The following is a 26,919-nucleotide window of genomic DNA, read 5'->3' on the forward strand; positions in this document are numbered from 1 at the left end:
CATGCAAAACGTCCCCTCCCTGTTACCCACCACCTGTTCCCCCAAACTCCCACCCCTGACCCTTCAAAACCCTCAGATTGTTTTTCAGAGTCCATAGTCTCTTATGGTTCGCCTCCCCTTCCAATTTTTTTTTTTATAAACATATAATGTATTTTTATCCCCAGGGGTACAGGTCTGTGAATCGCCAGGTTTACACACTTCACAGCACTCACGATAGCACATACCGTCCCCAATGTCCATAACTCCCTCCCCCTCTCCCAATCCCACCTCCCCCCAGCAACCCCCAGTTTGTTTTGTGAGATTAAGAGTCACTTATGGTTTGTCTCCCTCCCAATCCCATCTTGTTTCATTTATTCTTCTCCTATCCCCCTAACCCCCCATTTCGGGTACACGAGCTTTTCACTTTAGAAAGATCTTTGTGTCTGCTCCCTGGAGAATAGTTGGAGGGGTGTGGTGGGCAGAGAGGGGTTAGGATAGGGGTGCCGTTGTCCGGGTGAGAGATTGATAGGTGACGGGGAGACAGTGGGGCGGAAGAATTAGAACCAGTCTGGGAGGTGGTGAGGACTTAGTGATGCATTAGAGGCCTTGGGTGGGGAAGAGGGGCTCCAGCATGACTTCGTCACAACATGTCCCTGGATGCTGGCACATAGTGGGTACTCACTGAGCACCAGGTTCCTCAAGAGGAGAAATGGGGCCTTTGAAGCTCTTTATGCTTTTACTGGGGGCCTTTCCCATGACGGCTCCCCGATAGTGTCCTTGGTCTCAGAGGGGAGGGGTGAAGAGAGGCCTAGCAGCCCCTCTTCTGAGAGGGGTGCAGGGTTACAGAGCCCCCTGCTCTGGACCATCTCCATCCTCTTCCTTTCAAGGTCTCCTGCGTCAGGAGACCATGTGGGGGTGGGGTGGGGATCTGGAGAGAATGGCCTTTCAGGGGAGGGTCTAAGCCTGTGGGGGCAGTCGGGGGCTGGACAGGCAGCTCTGAGGACACCAAACCTTTTCTGAGGTCTCCAGCCTTGGGCCAAAATCACTCCTTGTGTACAGGTCATGCCACCTGAAACTGCTCCTCCAGGGACACTGAGGGAGAGCTCAGAGAGCCCGGGAGGACCGGAAAGACCTGGCCCAGCCCTTCTAGTGATGCTCACGGATGTTCCTGCCATAGGCCCCAGCTCTGAGGGCCCGCCCGCCCCCAACCTGCTGGGGCTTCTCCGGCTGTGCAGCCTTTTAACTCACGAATGGTAGCTAGATGGGGAGGGAAGTGTCTTTTGATTGAGAAGCTTGTGAAAGCTTCCATTTTCTCTCTTTCTCCTCTGTCCACCCTGTCTTTTTTTCTCTCTTCTCCCTTTTCATCCTCTGCTTGGTTCCCCTTCCCCTCCCCCTATCCCTGTTCTGTAAATCTGTAAAACAAACACACTTAAAAAAAATCTCATTCATCCAGTCCATCTGCAGCTCTGAGCAGGGTAAAGTGGCTGCCTCCCTTGGGAGTTGGGTTTTACGCTTTGGGCATTAGTGAGCTCTGTGACGCCTGGGGCTACTGGCGGAGAATCCCAGGCTCCCTTGCAGCCTGGGGCCTTGTCAGCCCAGCCTCAGAGGCTCTGACCCAGATAGATGGGTGGGTGGCCATTTGCTATTTGCTCACCTTCTGGTCCAGAGAGGGACCCCGAAAGACGGGCAGGGGACTGGAGACCTGAGCTAGCCTCTGAGCAGTGGCAAAGCTAGATGGGCTACTGAAGTCACCCCTGGTCTGCGTGGACTGTGGGCTTCTCTGCCTGCTCTCTTCTCTCCAGGGAGAGTGTGGGGACCCTAGGGAGGATTTGCTCGGGCCGCTTCTGCCTTGTGGCTTGTGTTCCTGGCTCAAGCAGAGCCGGGCGAACCTTGCAACAGTGCCCGGTGCTGCGCGAACAAGCACACAGCCGTGACCTCGCTTAGCAAAAGGGTAACTTGGCTGTTCCGCGCTGTTGGAGGCGTGGGGGGGATGTATAAGGAGCACAGGGTGTTGTCCTCAGATACTTGGAGTTTGCAGCACGAGTAAGAGCCCTGCTCATACGGCAGGACCCTGACCGAGCTGGGAAGATGGAGGCTGGCGAGTTCCCGGCTTTGCTGCCAGAAGGTGGAGGGGGCAGGCGGCAGAGGGGCTGCCGCTGTCTTTGCTCCCATTCTTTCCTTCCTTTGCCTGGTCGTTCACTCTGTGCAGAAACAGGATGGTTCAGGCCACAGGTTGTGCCATCAAAAGGCTTGCATTTGGGTTCTGGTCCCTCCAGGAATGAGCTGCGTTTCTGGAGCGTCAGCTGACTCATCTGTGTAGAAGATGAAAATGTAGCTCCTTGTCCCCATCATCTTCATGGAATTGTGCTTGGCAGAGAAGGTGATAAGAAAGGTCATCAGTACCAGTTGCTAGACAGTAAAAAAAGTCTCAGTATTGACAGTTTTTGAAGGGCTGCAGGGAAGGCCATTGGCCCTGGGCCCCGTGGGCTGTTTAGAGACTCCTGCCCTCTGAGCACGCACAGCCTGGGCTGCCACTAGACACATTCCATGGAGCATCTGGCTAGAAGGTTCTCATCGTGTTTTCGCGTGGGGCACTGGCCCAACATGGCCCTACAGCTCTTCAGTTCATTCAGCCAAGAGTGACTGAGTGATGCGTAGGCGCACACGGGAGGCCGGCCAGCAAGGGCCCGGCATCCCACCGAGTCCCAAAGCTGTGACCTGCTAGAAGAGCCTGTGTGTCCTCTGCGTCCCGCCATACGCTCTTCAGTTCTGAGTCCAGAGGCTGCAGCCGCGCTCAGTCACTGGAGGGTTTTTGTGGCTGGCCTAGGTGTGGCCTTTTCCTTTCACTGTTTGGTCTGGCCAGCTGGGGCAGGGAGTAGATCTGGGGGGAGGGCAACAGAGGCCCCAGACAGAGACCCTTAATTCTCGGTGGCCCCAGCTGCCTGTCGAGGCTGACTTCGTGCCTCCTGGGGAGAATGATGCCGTTTCTGTGGACAGACCCTTGCAGCGTTATTGACGTTGATGCATCATCTTGTCACATACGTGACCATGGCAGCTGGAAATGACGCAGCAGGAGGGCCAGAACAGCAGCCTTTTCTCAGCCCGGATTCCCTGTGGCAGGTGCTCGGTCTGCTCCCTGAGGCCTCGCGTGCTCTGGTTTGATGGGCTGCAGGAAGCAGATGTGGCAGGCCCTTCCCCACATGCAGTACACTTCATTAGATGCCTCTGGGTTCTTCGAATTCCCCCTGCCCCATGAATATGCATTGATATTTATAATAAAAATGTAAAATTCAGAAATGGAATGATGGTCTCTCACTTGGTATTGTCCTTTGAAACAATCCAGGATAGCTTATTTGTATTTACTTATTTATTTAAAAAGGTTTTATTTATATATTTATTTATTTGACAGAGAGAGAGAGAGAGATCACAAGTAGGCAGAGACGCAGGCAGAGATAGAGGGGGAAGCAGGCTCCCTGTCGAGCAGAGAGTCCAATGTGGGGCTCGATCCCAGGACCCTGCGACCATGACTGAGCTGAAGGAGGAGACTTAACCCGCTGAGCCACCCAGGTGTCCCACTTATTTGTATTTAAAAGATACTTCCGGGGTTGCCTGGGTGGCTCAGTGAGTTAAGCCTCTGCTTTGGCTTGGGTCATGGTCTCAGGGTCCTGGAATCGAGCCCCACATCAGGCTCTCTGCTCAGCGGGTAACTTGCTTCCTCCTCACTGTCTCTGCTTGCCTCTCTGCCTACTTGTGATCTCTGTCTGTCAAAAAAACCCCCAAAAACCAAAACTTAAAAAAAAAAAGAGATACTTCTGTAGGGATTTAGCAAATGAAAAATAACTTTCTTTTAAAAAACCAAAAAACCAAAAATAACTCATATCGGGCACTTTTCCCAAGCAGCATAGCTCTTGGACATCTGGTTGGTCCAGGAGAGAGCCCTCAAGGATCTGGAACCCCCTTTTCCCAGCAGAGAGTTTAATGACTGCTCCTACTGCCTGAGCTGCCAGCTCCCAGAGACCGGGGCTGCTGTGGTGGGAGGCCTTTTATAACTTGCCGTCCAGCATCCCTTGGATTGCTAGCTTTGCCACTTAATTGCTCTAGGGCCTTCCATAAGTCACCTAACCTCTCTGAGCCTCAGTTTCTTTGTTTGTAAAACGGGAACATAATTCTGTACCTAACTCATAGGGTCGTAGAAAAGATTAAATAATGCATGTTGAGAGCTTTGCATTGTACTAGATCAATACTAGTTGCTATTAGGATGATGCCGAAGGATACTTTTATTTTTATTTTATTTTATTTTTTAAAAAGATTTTATTTATTTATTTGACATACAGAGATCACAAGTAGGCAGAGAGGCAGGCAGAGGGAGAGGGAGAAGCAGGCTCCCCACTGAGTGGAGAGCCCGATGTGGGGCTCGATCCCAGGACCCTGGGATCACGACCCGAGCCAAAGGCAGAGGCTTCAACCCACTGAGCCACCCAGGTGGACCTTATTATTATTTTTCATTAACACATAATGTATCATTTGTTTCAGGGGTACAGGTCTGTGATTCATCAGTCTTACACAATTCACAGAGCTTAGCACAGCATATACCCTCCCCAGTGTTGATCACCCCATCCTTCCCTACCCCCTCCACTGCAGCAATCCTCAGTCTGTTTCCTGAAATTAAAAGTCTCTTATAGTTTGTTTCCCTCTCTGATTTCATTTTAATTCATTTTTCCTTCCCTTCCCCTATGGTCCTCTGTCTTGTTTCTCAAATTTCTCATATGAGTGAGATCATATAATAATTGTCTTTCTCTGATTGATTTATTTTGCTTAGCATAATACCCTCTAGTTCCATCCACGTAGTTGTAAATGGCAAGATTTCATTTTTGATGGTTGCGTAGTATTCCATCACATGTGCATATGTATATCACATCTTTTTAAAAAATATTTTATTTATTTATTTGAGTGACAGAGATCACAAGTAGGCAGAGAGGCAGACTGAGTGGGGGGGGGGAAGCAGGCTCCCTGCTGAGCAGAGAGCCCGATGTGGGGCTCGATCCCAGGACCCTGAGATCATGGCCTGAGCTGAAGGCAGAAGCTTAACACACTGAGCCACCAGGCGCCCCTCTACCACATCTTCTTTATCCATTCACCTTTGATGGACGTCTAGGCTCTTTCCATAGTTTGGCTGTTGTGGACATTGTTGCTATACACATTGGCATGCATGTGCCCCTTTGGATCACTACATTTGTATTTTGGGGGTAAATACCCAGTAGTGCGATTGCTGGGTCATAAGGTAGCTCTATTTTCAACTTTTTGAGGAACCTCCACACTGTTTTCCAGAGTGGCTGCACCAGCTTGCATTCCCACCAACAGTGTAGGAGGGTTCCCCTTTCTCTGCATCCTTGCCAACATCTGTCGTTTCCTGACTTGTTAATTTTAGCCATTCTCACTGGTATGAGGTGGTATCTCATTGTGATTTTGGTTTGTATTTCCCTGATGCTGAGTGATGTTGAGCACTTTTTCATGTGTTTGTTGGCCATTTGGATGTCTTCCTTGCAGAAATGTCTGTTCATGCCTTCTGCCCATTTCTTGATTGGATTATTTATTCTTGGGTGTTGAGTTTCATAAGTTCTTTGTAGATTTTGGATACTGGCCCTTTATCTGATATGTCATTTGCTAATATCTTCTCCCATTCTGTCTGTTGTCTTTTGATTTTGTTGACTGCTTCTTTTGCTATGCAAAACTTTTTACCTCGATGAAGTCCTAATAGTTCATTTTTGCCCTTGCTTCTGTTGCCTTTAGTAATGTTTCTAAGAAGAAGTTGCTGCAGTTGAGGTCAAAGAGGTTGCTGCCTGTGTTCTCCTCTAGGATTTTGATGGATTCCTGCCTCACATTGAGGTCTTTCATCCATTTTGAGTCTATTTTTGTGTATGGTGTAAGGAAATGGTCCAGTTTCATTCTTCTGCATGTGGCTGTCCAAATTTCCCAACACCATTTGTTGAAGAGACTGTCTTTTTTCTATTGGACATTCTTTCCTGCTTTGTTGAAGATTAGTTGACCATAGAGTTGAGGGTCCATTTCTGGGCTCTCTATTCTGTTTCATTGATCTATGTGTCTGTTTTTGTGCCAGTACCATACTACCTTGATGGTTACAGCTTTGTAATAGAGCTTGAAGTCTGGAATTGTGATGCTGCTGCCAACTTTGGCTTTCTTTTTCAACATTCCTCTGGCTATTCTTTTCTGGGGTCTTTTCTGGTTCCATAGAAATTTTAGGATTATTTTTTCCATTTCTTTGAAAAAAGTTGATGGTATTTTGATAGGGATTGCATTGAATGTATAGATTGCTCTAGGTAGCATAGACATTTTCACGATATTTGTTCTTCCAATCCATGAGCATGGTATATTTTTCCATTTCTTTGTGTCTTCTTCAATTCCTCAATTGAGTATTCTCTAGTTTTCTGAGTACGGATTCTTTGCGTCTTTGGTTAGATTTGTTCCTCATTATCTTATAGTTTTGGGTGCAGTTGCAAATGGGATTGACTCTTTAATTTCTCTTTCTGCTCTCTTGTTGTTAGTGTACAGAAACACAACTGATTTCTGTGCATTGATTTTATATCCTGACACTTTACTGAATTCCTCTATGAGTTCTAGCAGTTTTCAGGTGGAGTCTTTTGGGTTTTCCACGTGAAGTATCATATCATCTGCAAAGAGTGAGAGTTTGACTTCTTCTCTGCTGACCCAGATGCCTTTTGTTTCTTTTTGTTGTCTGATTGCTGAGACTAGGACTTCTAATACTATGTTGAATAGCAGTGGTGATAGTGGACAGTCCTGCTGTGTTCGTGACCTTAGCGGAAAAGATCCCAGTTTTTCCCATTGAGAATGATATTCACAGTGGGGTTTTCATAGATGGATTTTTATGATATTAAGGTTTGTTTTATGATATTAAGGTTTATTAAGAGTTTTAATCAAGAAAGGATGCGGACTTTGTCAAATGCTTTTTCTGTATCTACTGAGAGTATCAAATGGTTCTTTTTCTTTCTTTTATTAATGTATTGTATCACATTCATTGATTTGCAGATGTTGAACCAACCTTGCAGCCCAGGAATAAGTCCCACTTGGTCGTGGTGAATAATCCTTTTAATGTACTGTTAAATCCTATTAGCTAGTATTTTGGTGAGAATTTTTACGTCCATATTCACCAGGGATATTGGTCTGTAATTCTCCTTTTTGGTGGGGTATTGTCTGGTTTAGGGATCAAGGTAATGCTGGCCTGATAAAATGAGTCTGGAGTTTTTCTTCCATTTCTATTTTTGGAACAGTTTCAGGAGAATAGGTATTAATTTTTTTTTAGAAGTTTCAAATATGAGACTTAAAAAAAAAAGATTTTATTTATTTATTTATTTGTCAGAGAGGAAGAGAGCACAAGTAGGCAGAGTGGCAAGCACAGGGAGAGAGAGAAGTAGGCTTTCCGCTGAGCAGGGAGCCTAATATGGGGCTCGATCCCAGGACCCTGGGATCATGACCTGAGCCGAAGGCAGCTGCTTAATGACTGAGCCACCCAGGTGCCCTGTTATTAATTATTCTTTAAATGTTCGATAGAATACCCCTGGGAAGCCATCTGGCCTTGGGCTTTTGTTTGTCGGGACATTTTTGATGACTGCTTGACCTATTTTTGTTGATTTTGAGGGGGGTTCTCTGTGCCTCCTGGATTTAGATGCCTGTTTCCTTTCCTGATTAAGGGAAGTTCTCCGCTGTAATCTGCTCCAATATAGCTTCTGCTCCCTTCTTTCTTTATTTTTCTTCTGGGATCCCAGTTATTCTAATATTGTTTCGTTTTATGGTATCACTTATCTCTTGAATTCTCCCCTCGTGATCCAGTAGCTCAACCTAGTGACGTATGTGCCGGACCCTGGAAAAGTGTGAGGCAGATGTTCTTCTCCAGTGAGCCCTGGTTTTCCCCACCGTCAGTAAACTATGGAGCTGGACTGCCCCAGGTCCAGGCTTTGCTGCCTTCCAGCTGTGGGAACTGGGACAAGTCACCCAAACTCTCCAAGTCTCAGTTTCCCCTTCTGTAAAATGGGGTTAATAATATTTGCTGCAAAGGGCTGTCATGAGTCTTCAGTGAGCCAAGCTTCCAACAGCCCTGGTCCATGGTAAACCTGGGGACTGGGGGTTTTTACTATTCCTTTTGAGGGCCTGCTAAAGCTAGGGAAGTGTTTCCTCTGCTTTGGTGACAGTGGATGGTCTGACTCCGTGCTCTTTGCTTTCATTCCTCCATGTCTCTGCTTCTTTGCCATTCCCCGTTTTTTTCCCTCCTGGGTAGGTGTTGGCCTTGCCCTCAAGATCTAGCTCAGCTGTGACCTCTTCTGTGATACCTGAGTTGATCTCCCAGGGAGACCTGGCCTTCCCTTCCCCATGTCCCTTGGTCCTTTATTTTGTATAACCCACAGTTGGTATTTGGCAAGTGGGTCTTTCACGTGGGTGTGCTGTGCCCTCAGGACAGTGTCTGCATTTTCACTTCTCTGGCCTGGATTGTCTTCTCGGGCACTTGTAAATGGTACTGATGTTACTGCCCTTGGTAACCAATACACAGCCCACCCTGGATCTCCAAGAACTCAAGCTTCAGGGACATGAGAAGGTGCTGGCTGGTGTCCTCCTTTCTCTGCTTCTGCTGTGGCACATAGGACAGGTGTGATGGGAGAGGGCAATGGGATTTGAGTGGGGTGTCTGGGGAGTGGAAGCCCAGCACTCAGATTTCTGATTCTGTGACTCACAGGCCCACACCAGACCCCTCAGGGTCTGTTCTTACTCATATGGGAGCCATGTGGCATCAGTTCAAAAATTGTCTGTTTGGTAAGGCTTTTCCAAGGAGCATGGAGATGTGCCTATGTGTGGGCTGGTCCATTGGCTCTGAGATGTAATAGTGGAGGAGACTCGGTTGTCTTGAACCAGGGGCTGTGGCTGGGTCTCCAGGGCTGGGTAACCCTCCTGTTTGGTGCCTGCCTTCCTCCTTCCCCTGGCCCAGTTTAGGGATTCATGGTCCTCCAAGAAAGGGCAGTGCCACCCTCACCCAGCACAGCCAGAGAGAAGCCAGTATGTACTTTAAAGCTACAGGCACGAACTATCACCAGACTTCTCCTTGGTCCCACAGGGAGCCCCGTCTCATTACCCAGGGTGTGGCCTGTTTACTGCCTGTGCAGCCCTGGCTTCTGCTGTCGATTCATCCCTTATCGGGCCCATAGACCCTATGGACCCCTAACACTCAGGCCTTTTTTTAAAAAAATAAGCTCTGTGCCCAACACGGGACTTGAACTCACAACCCTGAGATCAGGAGTCACATGCGTGACTGACGGAACCAGCCAGGTGACCCAACACTCATGCTTTATCAATGTGTGTGCATAGACCAGCTATACTTCCTGACCAGTTCTTCCTGAGATGCGACCTGCTCACTTTTCATGTACTAAGCTTTGGTGATTTGGAACTGTACCCTCTGGAGACCAGGAGACAGCCTGGCGTGGGGGACTTGGGCATCTCCCATTCCCTCTCTGGGCCTTGGTGTCCTTGTCTGTGGCATTAGGTTGTTGAATGGCTTCTTCTTCTTCTTCTTCTTTTTTTTAAAGATTTTATTTATTTATGACAGAGAGATCACAAGTAGGCAGAGAGGCAGGTGGGGGGTGGGTGGGCAGGAAGCCAGCTTCCTGCTGAGCAGAGATCCCGATGTGGGGCTCGATCCCAGAATCAGGACCTGAGCCGAAGGCAGAGACTTAACCTACTGAGCCACCCAGGTGCCACTGTTGAATGGCTTCTGATGGTTTCTCCCAGCGCTGCTGGTCTGTGTCCACAAATCCCAGGAAGTGGTGGGCGTTGTGGGGGTGGGAGTAGCCATTTCGCATCCCTGGAGAGTTTTGAGTCATCAGTGGTCCAGGGTTGGGTTCCAAATCCCTAGGAATCAGGAGTGCGCACTGGGATGGGACATGACAGCAAAGTCAGCCCTGCCAGATGCTGCCAGGTGAGCAGGAGCTGCTCCTTACTAAGGGGCTCTTCGGGGAGGCATTTCTCTACCTGCTACAACCTCTCATTCCCAAATCCTGTGCTCCCTTCTGTCCACCTGCTACCCTGCCAACTCTGCTGGGCCCTCTTCTTCTCCCTTTCCACATCTGCCCCAGCACAGGATGGACATTAACACCCTCACGTCTGTGTCTGTCCCTTTAGGGCTTGCAGTCAGGCCCTGTGCATGTGCTGAGGACCTGCCCCACACAGTGGCTGGGCCCTCCTGTCCCTGCCTCCCAGGCTTAGAGTCCAGAGTATACGGGCATTTGAGTTTCCCCGGATGTGAAGCTGCTCCTGCCCCTCTCCTCGACCCTCTGGCTTTCTGCCTTAGCCCTCTCCTCCATGCCCACTCCTCCCCCGCTTTGATGGCAGCCCTGGCAACAGAGCGGTGGTGACCAGGTCTTCTGAAACCAGGCCCTGAGCTGAGTGCCTCATAGGCCTTATTCAGGCCACCGGGAAGGGGGCTGTAATTATACCATTTTACAGATGAGGAAGCTGAGGGGCACGGAGGTGAAGTGACCCGACCAGGGTCACGTAGCTAATTGGGGTAGGGCTAGAATTCAAATGCAGGCTTGTTGAACCATAAAGCCAGTGCTTTTGATCCACTGTACTGGCCCTCTCCTCCCTCCAGCCTGCTGCCAGGATGTCCTGCCAAGCCTGGACAGAACTTCTCGAATATGTTTCCAGCTGCAGGGATGCCCCAGGATGGCCGGCTGCTAGGATGAGGGCTACATGATTATGCCGCAGGGCCTGGGGTCTCTGTAGACAACACGGCAGACTCCCGTGGACATGGACCTGCGCCCTGCCTTCCCCTTCTGCTCATCCCTCCCCCTGGCCTGCCTTGCCCAGGGACCACATAATTGTTTGCCACCACAAAAACCATCTAAGACACTAGTCATCAAGGAGTTGAGCCCGGTTTTCTGAGTCCTGCTCAGGGAATAGGTGTTGGGAGTTAACCTGCCCATTCTGCAGATGAGAAAGCAGAGAAAGCAGAGACTTTGAGATTCAGCTCGTCAGGCCTCAAACTAATTCTGGCTTCTGATTCCTCTTTCTTCTTAGCGTGTCTGCTTCCTGTGCTGATTTCCCATAGGATTTTTATGTTATCCCTATCGTTTATGCTCTAGTTGGCTATATAGGATGGGGAAATAGGAAAAGTTAGGACTCAGACGATCTCTCCAAGTAAATGACAATGCAGGGACTTCTGAGTGCTGGGAGTGGAGACGGAGGACCTTGTTGGCGTCTGAACCATAGTCTCAAAGCCAGAACTTGCACGCAGCCCGGGGCCCTGGGGGCACCAGAAGGCAGCCAGCACAAAAAATAAGCAGGAGAAATGACAGATATAGAGTCCTTTTGGCCCCTTCTCTCTTCCTCCTTTTTAACAACTGAGTTATAATTTACACACCATAAAATTCACCCTTTAAAGTGTGTAACTCAGTGCTGGTTCGCGTTTTCACAATTTACACACCATAAAATTCACCCTTTAAAGTGTGTAACTCAGTGCTGGTTCGTGTTTTCACAATTTACACACCACAAAATTCACCCTTTAAAGTGTGTAACTCAGTGCTGGTTTGTGTTTTCACACAGTTGTGCCTCCTTCACCTGTGTAGTTCCAGAATATTTTTATCCCCTCAGAAAGAACCCCTGAACCTATTAGCCGTCACTCCCCATTCCTCCCCACTCCCCACCAGCCCCTGGCAACCACCAGTCTACTTTCTGTCTCTGGATTTGCCTGTTCTGGGCAAATCTGATCACACTGTATGGGGCCTTTTATATCTGGCTTCTTTCCTGGAGCATCATGTTTTCGAGGTGCATTCACACTGTAGCCTGTCAGTACTTTGTTCCATTTTATGGCTGAATACTATTCCATCCTGTGGGTAGACCACCTTTTGTGTTTCTCTGTTCATTACTGGGTCATTTCCACCTCTGGCTGTTGTGAATGGTATGTCTCATTCCTTTTGGTTTGGTTTTCCTGGGAACCTCTGCACAGAGGCCAGCGGTCTGCATTCCTCTAGTGTGGCTCTTTGGAAGCCAGAGAAAGCAGAGCCAGAGATGGCTAGATGTCTGGGGACCCGGTGGGGTGAGAGATGGAGACAGAGGGAGTTTGTAGGTTTGGGAGAACTTTCTGCCAGAAGGAGGCCTTCAAGCTGGCCCCAGAGCCATCTGCTGAGAGGTGGGTATTTTTCTGTTGATTATTAACCGATTGTTATGATCCTGCGAATGGATCGCTGGGACTAGAACGGGTGCTCTTTTGAAATGCCAGAAATGTTTTCAAAGACATTAAACAGTGCTGGACCCTTCCTTGCTTCTCTCTCTCCACTTGGACATTAGATCACCATTTTAGGGGTTACAGTAACAATAAAGATGATAATAGTAATAATGATCTGTATTTGTGTAGGGCCTTATGTTTTATTTCATAGCCCTTACGTTTAATTCCTGAGAACATCATTGCCTCCATCTTGGCAGATGAAGGAAGAGGGACACACAGAGGTGAGGTTACTTGCCCAAGGGCTCACAGTGGGTAGCAGGTAGAGGTAGACTGGAACCTGGGAGTCTCTTGATCCCTAGTGTGGGGCACTTTCATAGAAGTGGTGGGGAGATGACCTCAGAGCGTCTGGGTCTAAGGTCTCAATCTGAGTCTGGACGGAAGGAGCTAGAAGGCCTGGGTGCTGTAAGTAGGGCCCTCATGTGGGGGATGAACAGTCCCATCTGGGTGAGCCCTCCCCTGACTTTCTCAGCTTCCGCCACAGGCTCCTTGATCATTTCCTCTTGAGACCTGCATTTGGCTAAAGGCAGATAGACCCACTCGCAGCTGCCCCAGGTTTGTCCATGCTTTTAGGGAAGGAATCCCAGAGCAGAGAACCTTAGTGCCATGTGGTTCTGGGGCAGAGAGATGCTGAGTGGGAGGTACCCCCCGACCCCCAGAGGCTGGAGGAGGCCCCTGACCACTTGTGTCTGAGTTTGCCACCTTTCTCTGAGCACAGTGTATGAGCTTCCTCCTCCCTCTTCTGCCTTCTCTTCATTCCCCTTTTTCCCTCCTGCTGTGGGTCTCTGTGTGGGTCTGGGACCCCACATTGTATGAGCTATGTATGAGCAGTTGGCTGGCTTGGTCGGAAAGGCAGTTTCAGAGTCAGTTCTGTGACCATGTCAAGATCACTGTGGTTCGGGGCGCCTGGGTGGCTCAGTGGGTTAAAGCCTCTGCTTTCGGCTCAGGTCATGATCTCAGGGTCCTGGGATCGAGCCCCACCTCGGGCTCTCTGCTCAGCGGGGAGCCTGCTTCCCCCCCTTTTCTCTCTGCCTGCCTCTCTGCCTACTTGTGATCTCTGTCAAATAAATAAATAAAATCTTTAAAAAAAATCACTGTGGTTCATAAAAAAGTTGTTACAAATAATAGTAAGGATACTGCCTCACAACAACTAGACGTTCGTTGTCTCTGTTCTAGAGGCTAGAAATCCAAGACCGAGGTGTGAGCAGGATCTGCTCCTTCTGAAGGCTCTGGGGTAGATGCCTTCCTCGAGTCTTGAGGTTCCCAGTGGGGGCTGGTCACCCTTGGCTTCACTTTGGTCTCTGCCTCTGTTGTCACCTGGCCTTCTCCCTGTGTGTCTGTGGCTTCCTTTGCCTCTCGTAGCGACACCAGTCAAATTGAATTAAGGAACCATCCTAATGACCTCTTGGTCACATTTCCTAATAAGGACATTCATGGGTCCTGGAGGTTAGGACCTCAGCATATATTTTTGGGGAACACAAATTCAACCCATAGCAGGCAGCTTTGGTGTCTAGGAGGTGAGAATGGGGATGGAGCAGTGTGTCCCGCTCCCTCCCACAGGTGCCATTCGAAGCCATCGCTGTACGAGGGCAGGGTGGTTTTGTGACCAAGGGCCTCTGTGTACTCTGAGTTCTGCTCTCTTTTAGGGCCACAGTCTTGCCTTCTGTCCATGCTGGCATCCCATCCAGAGTCTTGGACAGAGCCCTAGAACAGGCATGAAGCTGCTAGCTACTGGCGCTCATTCCTGCTCTGGCACCTTCCAGGCTCCAGACACCATTCAGGGAATCCCTCTGGCTGGAAAATACTTCATGCCTTCACTGAATTGCCCTCACTGCTCCCTGGAGAGTGGTCCCAGGAGCTTATGCCAGCCTCCAGGGAAAACGGGCTGGTGCAGGGAAGTGGGGCTCAGCCCAGGAGGGGTTTGGCGCGGTGGCCCTTTGCCTGAGACTCAGGGGCCTTGGGTACTGGTCACATCTGCTTTGGGCCCATGGGAGTGGACATCTTGCTCCTTACGGGAGAAGCAGACAGCATGACTCTGTAAATGAGCGTCCCTAGACCAGGGATGGTAAAAACCTGCCAACATTGCCCTCCTCTAGGAGAGCCAGGACTGCAGTTAGATGAGTGTGCCGCAGCCGTCTCCTGTAGACTTTGGGCAGGGGGCACGCCTCCTGCCCCCTCCCTGCATGCTTCTTCCTTCTTGGCTCCCAGTCCCTGGGGGGGTATGGGGCTGCCCTCATCCATCCTCACCTCAGGGGACCTGAGGCTGGTGCCCTGGTCCCTACTCATCCTTCCTCCCCTCCTTTTCCCCCACCCTGGCTCTCCAGGGGCTGGGCGTTTTGAGGAGGAGCCGTAGCTGCGTGGGAGATGGCGTAGTGGCTGGAGGGGGCAAGCCTGTGCCAGGATCCAGCTCGGTGGGGTCCACGGGCAGGTGGGGGCCAGAGCAGCTGGGCTGGACCCTGCCTGGCCCAAGGCCAGAAATGGAAGGGGAATTGGTGGCTCCTGACTAAGAGGTAGAAGGAGCCTTGTTCATTCCTTTGCGTGTGAGTGTGTGCACATCTACACATGCTGAGTCGTGGCTCTGCTGGTCTTGTGCCAGTAATAGTCTGGATCTGGAGGGGGGCACCTTCCTTCTCCTCCACCCACCCCTTCAGAGTGAGACCTAGGTCCAGAAAGACATGAAGAAAAAGACAGATGGAGGATCAGAAAGAGGGTCTGGCAGGTCGAGGTTAATGGGGGTCATATGGATCCTGTACGAAGTCAGATGTTCATGCAACCTCCTTACCTGGTTGCCTAGAGGACAATGGGGCCTGGCCTGCTGCAGGGCTAGGTGAGAGTCTTGTCGGGGTAGATAGGCCCGGCAGCACCTGGCCTGGTTTTCTTTCAGGTTGGGCTGCCCTATGGGCTAAACCCAGCCTGGGGTGGTGCCTGTCTCTCATGCAAGGGCTTCTTCTGGAAATGCAGAGGGTGGGGCTCTGTAGGGAGGGTGGGGTTCTCTCATGAAGGAGGCCTGGGGTTGGGGCTGTCCTCCCTGTTGGCAAGATGTGGGCTGGAAAGTACAGAAGCATTCCCTTGAGGTGGCAGTGGGGGTCCTTTGGACATCGAGGTGGGACCCAGGTATTAGACTGACTCCGCTTCATGTTGGGGCTCTGGAAAAGGAAACAGTTGCAAAGTTGGAAGCCTTGGCGGCTCAGCCTGGTCTTGGGCTTTTAACACTGTTACCTTCGTCTCTCCCTGCTGCCCCAGGAGACAGCCAGGGCAGGTCCAGGACTCCAGAGCGCCTTGTCTGGGGCTCCCCCAGGTACTGTCCCGCTGACCCTGTTGCGTAACCAGTGCTCCAGAGCCTTATCTCCCTGCCAACATCCTGCCTGGTGACTGGACTGGAAACTAGCACTCCTTGGTCACCAGAAAGGGCCAGATGGAAAGTGGGGAATATGTGAGATCAGTGAACTTGTTGCTGTCATGTTGTCATGGTGACACCACTCTGTTGAGCTGCTTCTCCATGGTCCTAGCCCACATGGACTAAAATAAGTTCTACCTGCAGCTCACACAGCAGGCAGCCCCATCCTCCCAAGGTCAGCTCTATGGCCATGGGGTGTGTGTGTGTGTGTGTGTGTGTGTGTGCGCGCACGCACACACAGTCATAGGGGCAAAGGGGACATTTATACTCCTGTTCTGTCTCTCTTTCTTTGGTCCTGAATTCAGATGTATTTTGAATACATCTATCAAATGTATAGCTGCATTTTATTAACCACTGTAATTTTGGCAAATAAAAATACCTGAAGATAAACGGTAACTGCTACAGTTTCAGGGCCTAATTATTTTCTACTATGTCATTGCGGTAAAACGGCTACGTTTTGATGCCTTTCAACGTTTGTCCATGCGTCTGAGGCCTGTAGATGTTGTGGGTCTTATGTGCCTTTAGGGCGGCAGTTCTCATACTGCAGTGTACATCAGAGGGATTGTAAACCCAGATTCCCAGGCCCCATTGCTGGAGACTTGGTGTGCACCTGAGAATTTGCATTTCTCACAGGTTCCCAGGTGATGCTGATGTGGCTGGTGCAGGGACTACACAGGGAATAGCCCCAGGGGGCTCAGTCGGTTAAGCCTCCTACTCTTGATTTCGTCTCGCGTCATGATCTCAGGGTTGTGAGATTGAGCCCCAGTTCTGGCTCTGCACTCAGCAGGGAGTCTGCTTGAGATTGTCTCTCCCTCTTCCTTGGCCCCTCCCCTGCTCACACGTGTGCACGCACGTGTGTTCCCTCTCTCTCTCTCTCTCTCAAATAAATAAATAAGTAAATAATAAAATAGAGGCGCCTGGGTGGCTCAGTTGGTTGGGAATCTGCCTTCAGCTCGGGTCATAATCCCAGGGTCCTGGGATCAAACCCCACATTGGGCTTCCTGCTCAGCAGGGAGTGTGCTTCTCCCTCTGCCTCCCCGTTTCGTTCTCTTTCTCTCTCTCAAATTAATAACTAAAATCTTAAAAAAATAAAATGAAAGGTATTTTCTGTCTACACTGGACTGTGCTAGGTTTGTTTTTTTTTTTAAAGCTTTTATTTATTTATTTGAGAGAGAGAGAGCGTGCGAGTGCACTAGCAGGAGATGGGGAAGCAGCCTCGCCGCTGAGCAGGGATCCCCGCATGGGACTCCATCCCAGGACCCTGGGATCATGACCTGAGCTGAAGGCAGACACTTAACTTACTGAGCCGCCCAGGCGCCCCTGGACTGTGTTAGGTTTTAAAACAAAACAAAACAAAGTTTACCACATTCCAGTAGAGAATGCACCCAAGTCTAGTTTTGCATGGTGTGTATTAGACCGGGTCCCCATGCCCGGCTCCTGTTGGCCGAGAGAGGGAATGGCTCAGGCGGGCCCTCACTCACCTCTTCTGTGTTCTGTGGCCTCTTCACAGGAAGCAGGAGCTGGCCAACAGCTCGGATGTGACCTTCCCAGACCGGCCACTGTCCCCTCCTCTCACGGCACCTCCCACCATGAAGGTAAGAGGCTTAGTTAGAGTTGGTAAGTGGGGAGGGAAGTAGCTGTCCCTTTGGTCCAGGCCCAGCTGCTGCCGTCTGGTGGATGCCATGGAGTGCCCTGACAACCTCAGGAGGCAGTGTCCACCTGAGCTCACCAGTGCGGGAGGAACTATGACTAAGACTTGGGGGTGTCAGGGGCTGAAGGAGGCCTTGGGGAGCTGTGGGGTCCAGGCAGGAATGAGTGCAGCCTGGTGTCTTCACTTGATCTTAGCCAAAAGGCCTAGAAGGGATTGTAGCCTGGTGTCTCAGGGTTACTGCCCAGGAGGCTGCCTGGTGGCGGGGCTGTGGAAGGCGGGTCTGTGGGGTGGCACCTTTCTAGGACTTGGGTGGCACTTGCATGGTGGTCTGCCTGCCTCTGACTGGCCCTCCTGGGGTGGCCCTGTCACTCCAGTCCCTGTGGGAGAGTTGCTCTGGAGCTTCTGAGGGTCAATAATTCTTTCCTATTAGTACTTTATTCACAAGTCTCCTTCCTGGGAGACTACCTCCCAGAACCCCGGCCCTGACTGCTCATTTCTGGAGAGGAGCTGAGGCGTTCTACCCTCCCTGTACCATGCCCATCTCCCTTCAGCTCTCAGTCCCCTTGGCAGGATGGTCACAGGGAGGACTTTGGCTCAGCCAGTATTCCCACCTAGGCAGCAGTGCATGATGGTCCCTCCCACCCTCCCTCCTTCTCACAGTTGGCCAGGTGAGGACTAGCTCTGAACAAGTCTGGGGACTTGCTTCCTGAGTCATCTGAGGGGACATCTAGTCCGCCCTCCATCTCTGTCCTAGAGCTTTGCTATGAGATGACTCACAGGGAAATAATTACGCCTCTCTCTCCTCTTGCTCTCTGTTGTATCCCTGCTCCCCTAGCCTGATCTGTTGGAAAATGACCCCCCAAAAGAAATAGATAAAAGCCCCCTTTCTGTTATCATCCCATACTGAATGCCCGCCATGCGGAGAGCTGTGTGATATGCATCAAGGGGGGATGTCATCGAATGACAGCCAGAGCCTGCCCTGGTTGGATTAGGAGTTCAGGAGTTGGTGGGGTACAGGGTTGACTGCAGACAGCTCTGCCTTCTTCCTGGTGGGGTACCCATGGGCACTGAAAGGCAGAGCACCTCCATTAGCCTAATCCCAGTGCAGGCATCTGAGCCAAGTGCTGGGGCCTTTGTTTGCCCAGGGTGACGCTGACAGACACGTTACCATTCTCAGTTTCAGCCCCTTGGTCTGCAGAGCTGGTTGTGGGATGCTTGTCACTGTGCTTCTGGGTGGCGGAAGTTTGCAGGAAGAAACCTGGAAGTTTCCAAGGAGGAGTCACTGAGTTCTCTTGGCAGGCTTCCCTTACTCACATGCTCATTTAATTCATCCAACACCCAGTACTTGCTTGAATGTTGTATTAGTCAGGACTCTTGGTTACTAGTGATGGGAACATAACTCACCTTGGCTTAAGCATAAAACAGAATTTATTGTTTTGTGATGGCAAATACGGACTCTAGGCATGGCCGCATCTATGAGATTTGTCTCGTTCCATCTGTCTTCTGTGTTGGTTTTGTTCTTTGTTAAGCTCTGTCTCCGTGGTGGCAAGATGGTGACAGTAGCTCCTACCTGCTGCGTAACTTCAGTGGAAAGAAGAGTGTCTTTCCCACAGTACTTCTAGCAGAAGTCCCAGGGAGGAAGCTGGAGGGCCTGGTGTAGGTCACCTGTCCAGTCCTGAAGCAATCATTGTGGCCAGAGAGGTGGGGGCTCTGATTGGCCAGACCTGGGTCTCACGCCTGCTATCTAAGCCCAGAGAACCGAGAGCGGGAGAAACACTGAAGGGTCATTAGAAGAAGATGGGGGGATAGAGGCAGGGTGGACAAGACCAAATAGCTTTCTACCACAAGTGCTGGCCGTGTGCCAGGCCCGGTGAACAAGGCATCGTGGTCCCTGCCCTTCTGGAGCTTGTCATCTGGTTGGGGAAGGGGAGGTGAAAGTTGAACAACTAATTTGAAGATGAAGGATGGACAGTTCGGTGTGATGAACATTCCAAAGGAGAAGTAGAGCCTAGCTCAGGGGCTTTGTAAGGGGTGTGTGTGTGTGTGTGTGTGTGTGTGTGTGTGTGAATCGAGCCGAACCTTGGAGAGGGTCAGGCAGGACTTCTTAGGCAATGACGTGGAAGCTGAGCCCTGGGAGTTGAGTAGGACTTTGTTTGGCAAAGGTGCTGTCAGGGTGGAGGAGACTGTTCTAGATGCTTGCTGCTCCATGCGAGGCCAAGGGACCAGCAGGACCTGCATCATGTGGGAGCGCCTCAGAAGTGCAGAATCTCGGGACGGGTACACATGACGTGCGCTGCAGGCTCTGTGAGCCCCCCGGAGCAGGAGCGAGGCGGCTGCGTGGGCAGAACGGGAAACTGGAAGGGCCAGAGCACCCACAGTTAGGGACAAAGAGGCAGACCTGTAGAAGTTTTCTTTTATTTTTTATTTTTAAAAATTTCATCTGAGCATATTTTTTATGTGGAAGTATAGTTGACACAATGTTGCATTAGTTTCTGGTGTACAACATAGTGATCTGACAGGTGTGCACTTTAGGCTCTGCTCACAAGTGTGGCTCCCCTCTGTCCCCGCACAATGCTGTCATAGCACCATTGACTGTATTCCTGACGCTGGGCCTTTCATCCCCATGACTTAGTCATTCCAGAACTGGAAGCCTGTGCTTCCTACTCCCCTTCACCCACTCTGCCCATCCCTTCCACCTAGACCCTTAGAAGTTTTGTTAAAGATTTTGGGCTTTATCCCGACTAAAGACATTGATGTCATTGAGATTTTTGTCTGAGTAGTAGCCAGAGGATGGGACTTTCGGAAAATCACCCTAGCTCTTGGGTGGAGAGTTTGTAGGAGAAGCAGAGGGAAGTGGGGGAGGGGTTGGGAGGTCACTGGGGGAGTCCAGTGCAGGGGTGGGGAGGAGACAATGGTGGCCTGACTCTGAGGGTTCTGTGGGGTTGTTTGGAAGTGGTCAGGTCTCTGATTTCCCAGGAGGTAGATTGATGAGATAGGAGGATTTGGGGAGAGAGAGGAGGCAAGAGTGACTCTGGGTTTGGAACAACTGGTAAATGGTGAAGCTGCTCTCTGAGATGGGGGACCCCCGAGGGAGGATGAGGGCTGAAGGTGTCAGTGCTGCATTGCCCATGTTTGAGACACAAATGCTTAGTGTTTGGGGGCCAGACGCAGAAGAGGGTCTGGACTGGAGGTGGTAATCTGGAGCCATTCTTTCAGAGGGGGACATTAAAGCTTGGGTGGAGGGCTGGGCTGGGGCCAGTGAGTGCTCCAGGGAGAGTGTGGAGTGAGAAGAGGAGAGATTCCTGGGGTGGCGCCCTGGGGGACTCTCCCAGCAAAGGCTAATGTGGAGGAAGCTGGAGACTGGGTGGGAGTAGCATTCCACGAAGGAAGAATGGACAGCTGTGCCAGCGGGGCAGAGAGGCCAGGTATGGGGGAGCACGTGTGGCCTGGCCATGACTTGGGGCAGTTCTGGGGAGGGAGGTGTGGACAGCAGACAGGGGTGGGCTGAGGAGTGAGTGGAAATGTTGGAAGAAGGGAGCCATGAGGGTGCATGGATATAAGAGGGAGGGGTGCTGATCAGGAATCCGGAGCATAAGTAAGAGATTGTTAGTTAGTATAGTGATTCATTCAAAACATTATTTATGACTTGTCCTGGGTGCCCAAGCCTACTCTATTCTGGCCGGTACAGGGCCTGACAGGTTGTTGGAGGTAAGGCTGGCCTGACTGGAACTCCAGGCAGGCTCCAAGCAGAGCACTAACCTATCGGGGTGGCTTTCCTGTCCAAAGCCTCAAGGCCAAGGTCAAAGCTGAGGACTCAGAGGAAGATAGGACGGGTCACCCCGGAGACTCACACTGGGGTTGGGACCCTTCTGTGGTTGGGGTTGGGGGTCAGTGTATGTGGGTGTGGGTGTACCTGGACTTAGGGGTCTCTTGATAACTGTTATGTGGGCTTGTTCTGTGGCAAAGACTTAGCCTGTGGCCATGGTTAAGAGGCTGTCTGTGGCTAGCCTATTTTTTTGTCCTTTGGCAAAGCATACTGACTCATACAGTTAAAACCACAGTCCTCCTGCCAGCCCGTTCATCACAGAGGGAGCGTCCCTTTCGTGATTGTACTTCCCAAGCCCTGTTGCTGGCTATTCGACACCACCCTGCACTGAGCTCCTCAAGGGCAGCGACTCTCCCGTTCTCTGCTGGTGGATGTTTTTGGCACGAGGACTGTCTGGGACATCTGGGTGGGAGGAACCTGTGACTGGTCTTCTACTTCTCTGGTTTTGCTTGAATCTCATATCTTGGCAGACAGACCCTCTGTCTCCAGGTAATACTTTTCTGAATTAAGTCTCCAGCCTTGTGTTAAGATGCGGACTAAAACTCCCCCTTTCCTCATCTGTCATTGCGGGGTTTCCACCTGCGTGGACCTGGGCTTCCACTGGCGATGTTGGGCTCAGGCTTCCGCTTTGCCGAGCTCCCGAGCTCCCCAGGTTATTAGTGCACACCAATGTCTGAGACATCCAGGGTAGGAACTAGCCTCTTTCCAGGGTCTCTGGCCTTGGGGGTTCTGCAGCATGGCCCTGCCGTAACCCCAGCATCTGGGCAGTGGGGGCAGTGCAGGCTTGGGGCAGCGCTGGCAGGCCTCCCCCGTGGGTGGATTAGCTTGGGAATCATCGAATGTCAGGGAGGGACGAGTAATTTCTTTTCTAGATAAATTGGATGGGAAATTGGACTCACCTAAGGTCCTCCTGAAGATAGTGGTCAATACAGTACAGTTAAATTCTAACACCCAACCAGTTTTGGTAAAGTGCTCCTCCCATCCCACCTCTCATAGCCAGGACAGCCCCTCCTCTGGTTGCTTCTCCTACCAGAAAGGGACTGCAGGAGCAGAGGGAGGCTGCAGCCCCCCTGAGAACTCCTCAACCTGGGCTTCTGCGCCTACTGGACACCTGATGCGACTGGTCTTTGCTTCTCCTCCCCCGCCTCTCTGCTGTTTGTGTTGTTCAGGGGGATTTTTTTTTTTTTCTAATATGAAACTGAGAAAAAGCAACCAAAGAGATGCTAAGCAGATGGGCTGAATGAGAGCCCAGTTCCAGCCAGAACTCACACTGTGGATGGTGCAGGGTGGGCTGGGAAAGGGGTTTGGGACTGTCTCCCTGGGAATGCTGTGGATTGTTTCCAGGTCCACATTTTTTATGATCTGGTTTTCATGCCCAGATGGATCAAGAGGCATTTAGAAAAGGGCTGCCTGTGTGTGCCCGGCATTGCGCTGGGCTCTGTGGGGTCGAACTGAGGCCACAGTCCTCACCCCTCAAAGATCCTGCTGTCTGCAGGGGGCCTTAACTGAGCAGAAGAAACCATATGGCTCAGCATGTGACAAGCTCAAATGTGTCATGTGGCTTCTCAGTGTGGTGGAGGGGAGTGAGGATGGCTTCCTGGGGAGGCACGGTGGGGTGCACCTGGGAGGCTTTAACAACGTGGTAATGTCTACGTGTGTACCCCGTGCAGGAAGCTGCCCCTCATGCGTGCATATCTGCACATGTGTGTGTCTTCCCTGATTTTGTTCATGCTTCCAGGCCAACTAGCTTACACTTCTTGCAAATCTGCTTTTTAAAAAATTCAGTTATATTCACATGCATAAGTCTTAACTGTACGCCTTCATTAATGGGTTCATTCATGTGACCCTACTCTGATTTAGGTGTAGGACATTTCTGTCTCCCCAGAATGTTCCACTGTGTCCTTTTCTAATCAGCTTCACCCCCATCTGCACTGCCTCTGCCACAGAAATCGCTAGTGCGCTATTTTTTTTTTTTCCATGCTTAATTTGCTTTGCCTGTTCTAGAATTTAATTTGAAAGGAGTCATGTAGTATGTATTCCTTTGTGTTCAGCTTGGCATAGCGTGTGTGGGATTTGCCCATGCTGCTGGTGGATTAGTAGCTTGTGCCTCCTTGTTGCCAGTGGGTGAATCCACCGCCATTGGTTCATTCTCCTGTTGAGGGACATTTGGGTTATTTCTAGTTTTGGCTGTAATGACTAGCCAAATACTGGAAACAGTCTGATTTGTTTTGTGTCGATGTTTTTGTCTTTTGGAAATGTGATTTCATTTTTGCCTAGGTAAATATCTAGAGTGAAACTTCTGGGTCAATGAGTAGATGAATTTTAACTTTATATGAAACTGCCGATCGCCGCATGGCTGTACCGTTTCCCACTGCTGCCCGCAATGGTGTGAGAAGGTTGACAGGTCCACAGGCTTGCCAACACTTGCCTGTGTCAGTCTGTGTCCTTTTAGCCACTTGAGTCGGCCTGGAGGGGCATTTCATGGTGGTTTTCACTGGCATTTTTCTGATGACTAATGATGTTGAGCAGTTCCTTACATGCTTTTTGACCATTTTATAGTTCTTTTACCCCTCCTTCCCCTTTAAAATCAGCATCTTCTTGTAGGCCTCCTTTACATTGTCTGGATACAAATTCATCCCCCCCCCTTTTTTTTTTTAAGATTTTGTTTATTTTTTTGACAGAGACACAGCAAGAGAGGGAACACAAGAAGGGAAAGTGGGAGAGGGAGAATGCGGGCCTTGATCCCAGGACCCTGTATTATGACCTGAGCCAAAGGCAGACGCATAACGACTGAGCCACCCAGGGCCCCTAATTCATCCTTTTCTTAACGATGTCTTTGATGAGCAGAAGCTTTAGTTTGGTTGATGTTTAATTTTTCATTTTACATCTATTGCCTTCTCTGTCCTAAGAGGCCCGTGCTCACTCCGCATCACAAGGATTCCTTCCACATTTTTTCCTAGAGGCTCTATAGTTTTAGCTGTGGGTCTACGATCCACTTTGATTTAGTTGCATATGGTAGACAGAGGAATCCAGGTCCATTTATTCCCATGTAGCTATCCGGTCACTGCAAAGGCTGTGAGTTGCTTTGGTGCTTTAGTCAGAAGTGCCCTGGCCATAGAAGTGAGTTCGTGTGGGTATTTCTGTGAGCCACGGTGTTCCTCTAGGTGGGGGATGGCCCACACATGATTCCACCCTCCTGTCCCATGGCGGAGGTCAGTAATGGATCACAGGGCTCCCTCCTTTGACTTCGGATGTGGTCTCAGAACCGTCGCCACCAAAGCACTGCAGGCCCCCACCGCCAGTCATTTGGAGTTGACATTTGAGACGGCTCACTTCTGGCAGCTCTGACTGAGATTGTCAGAAGGGGGTAAATTATTTGCTCAAGCTCCCCCAGCTGGTGAGTGTGGAGCCCAGATTTGGGCTCAAGTCTGTCTGCACGACTCTGGATACTGTGTGAATCATCTGAGAACGTTACTTGATCTCCCTGACCCCTAATTTCTTCACCTGTAATACAGGGACAACAGCTGCCTGACCTGGAGGAGGGCGTGTGAGGAGTAATGAGGTAACCCAGGAAGTGGCTAGCGGAGTCCCTAACACATAGTAGGTGGTTAATAATTAGTTGTGATAATAGATGATAATTTAAAAAATATTTTGTTTTTAAGTAATCTCTACACCCGACATGGGGCTCAAATCCGCAGCCCTGAGATCAAGAGTCACAGACTTCGCTGACTGAGCCAGCTAGGTGCTCCTCATAGTGATGATAATTTTGACAATGACGATGTGGTTTTTACTCTTGAGAAACATGTAGTCAGGGCTTCTCTCCAGGGAACTGGGATCCACCAGCACAGAGGAGAGTCCCTGGTCTGCTCCCATGTAGCCTTGGGATCCTTAGTTTCTGAGCTGGAGGCGTCAGAGGGGAGCCCTACTTTCTAGACATTGCCAACTGAAGCCTAGGCCACAGGTCTTGGCCTAGCCACGTGGACCACTTGGGCCTTGTTTCTTCTCTCCCATGTGTGTGGGGAATGGCTAGGCTTCCCGAATGCTTTCTTCGGGAGCCCTCTTCCCCTCTTTGATTCTCCAGCCCATTCTGTCCTTCCTTCTGCCAGGCCACATGGTCTTTCCCACTGTGGAGGCTGATCCCATTCCTTTGACCTGGACTTCGACCCCTTTGGTGGTTTTTTTTTTTTTTTTTTTTTTTTTTTTCAAAAAATGTGAAACAGTATTGAGTCTAGTTAAGAACACAGTTTCAGGAGCCTCTCTGCCTGGGCTTTCGGTTTCAACACTTCTTCACCGTGTAACTTCTCTGTGCCTCAGTTTCCTCACTGGTAGGATAGAGACATAAGAGAACGTGCCTCGTGTGGTTGTAATGGGGGCTGATTGAGATGATCTGTGTTGATCGTTTAGAACAGGGGACTGTAGCACGTGCTGCAGAGATGTTAGTCGTTATGATTTCTCCATAGGATAGCAATGCTTAGAGAAAAAGTCTAGAAGGAAATCTACCAGTTTTCTGTTGTTAGTGTAGTTTCTCCTCATTTCTTGCCCTGCTTGGTGCCCATGGTTGAGGTGCCTCTCCAGGTCTGATGGATGAAACTGAAATTGCATTTTGTGTGATTGGTCCCACTTGAGCCCTGTGTCTCAGATGCCAAACCCTGCCTGACATGTAGGCGACCGTGAGGGTATTGGGAAAAGGCCCAAACCAAGGGTCCTGCCTCTGGGGGAGGGGCCTTCACGGAGGGAGCATCCCTCTGGATCATGTTCCCATAGTGGCACCAAGACCCTGCAAGGCCAGCATCTGCATAAAGGATTTCGGGATTGGACTAAGTGTAGACCTGGTCAGTTCAGGGCCTTGGAGAGCCCAGGGTTGGCTTTGGAATGCCTTTCATGATCTGTGTGTCCCTTTTGGGAGTGTCCTCCTTAATTCCTTTTGCCTGTGGCTAATATTAAAACGAGCCTCTACTTCTGGACAGGTCTCGTGCCCTGCTAATGCAGCTGGCGTTCTAGAATCTGCTTGGGGGCTCTCTCTTCCCTGCTCCAGCCCCAGTCATGCCACCTTTGAGGGCTTGACCAGCTGTCCTGCCCCCAACTTAGAGCCTGCCTCTATGACATTCCTGCTTATTTTGGGTCCTGACTCCTGTGATGAATGTGCAGGACAGAGCCGTGGGCCTGGGCCTGGAATTTAGGAACTGTGTGACACTGTGCAGTTTGGTGATCTATGAACTTCAGTTCCCTCAGTTGTAGACTGAGCCTCCCCAGGGGCTCCCAGGGTTACTGGGAGGATTACAGAAGGAAGTGGGTGAGCGAGGGCTTCATAGCACCCGTGTGCGTGTTATATATGTTGGCATGCGATGGATACTAGTGGTTATTATCATGGGCAGTGAGCTAAATCCTTGTGGGAGGTTTCATTGGTAATCGCCTTCTTCTTGTCGCTGCTGTAGGTACGTCCTCACAGAGAGTGGCCGGGGACGGGGTCCTACCAGATGCCATGTGCCGCCCCTCTTGCCGGCTTGCATGCCTGTGTGTCCGGTGCTGGGGGGTTGCACTGGATGGTGGGTTCTTTTTTGTTCCTGAAGAGATACTACCCCGCACAGTTATGAGTCCAAGTAGGTACCTCCCATGTGTCCCCCCTCCTTTTGGCTTCCCCTGCTGGACCCCTGGAACTTTCTCTGCTCCTCCCAGAGGGTGGAGCTGGAGTTTCAGGCCCTCACTTGGGGCTGCTGTAGCAACGCCCGACAAGCTTGGTGGCGGGAAACAACAGAAACGGACTC

General features: G+C 50.5%; 1 protein-coding gene across 7 annotated transcripts in view; it reads left to right on the forward strand.

The window, feature by feature from the left end:
* RAP1GAP2 (RAP1 GTPase activating protein 2) overlaps positions 1 to 26,919 on the forward strand; it is a 241,140-nt gene that overhangs the window by 121,595 nt on the left and 92,626 nt on the right. For all 7 annotated transcript variants that reach the window (XM_045986019.1, XM_045986018.1, XM_045986020.1 and 4 more), the window contains one exon: positions 17,188 to 17,272. In XM_045986019.1, coding sequence (XP_045841975.1) covers positions 17,188 to 17,272 — 85 coding nt within the window. The remainder of the gene's footprint in view (positions 1 to 17,187; positions 17,273 to 26,919) is intronic.

The sequence above is a fragment of the Meles meles genome, chromosome 18 (assembly GCF_922984935.1).
Source record: "Meles meles chromosome 18, mMelMel3.1 paternal haplotype, whole genome shotgun sequence".
Taxonomy (NCBI): domain Eukaryota; kingdom Metazoa; phylum Chordata; class Mammalia; order Carnivora; family Mustelidae; genus Meles; species Meles meles.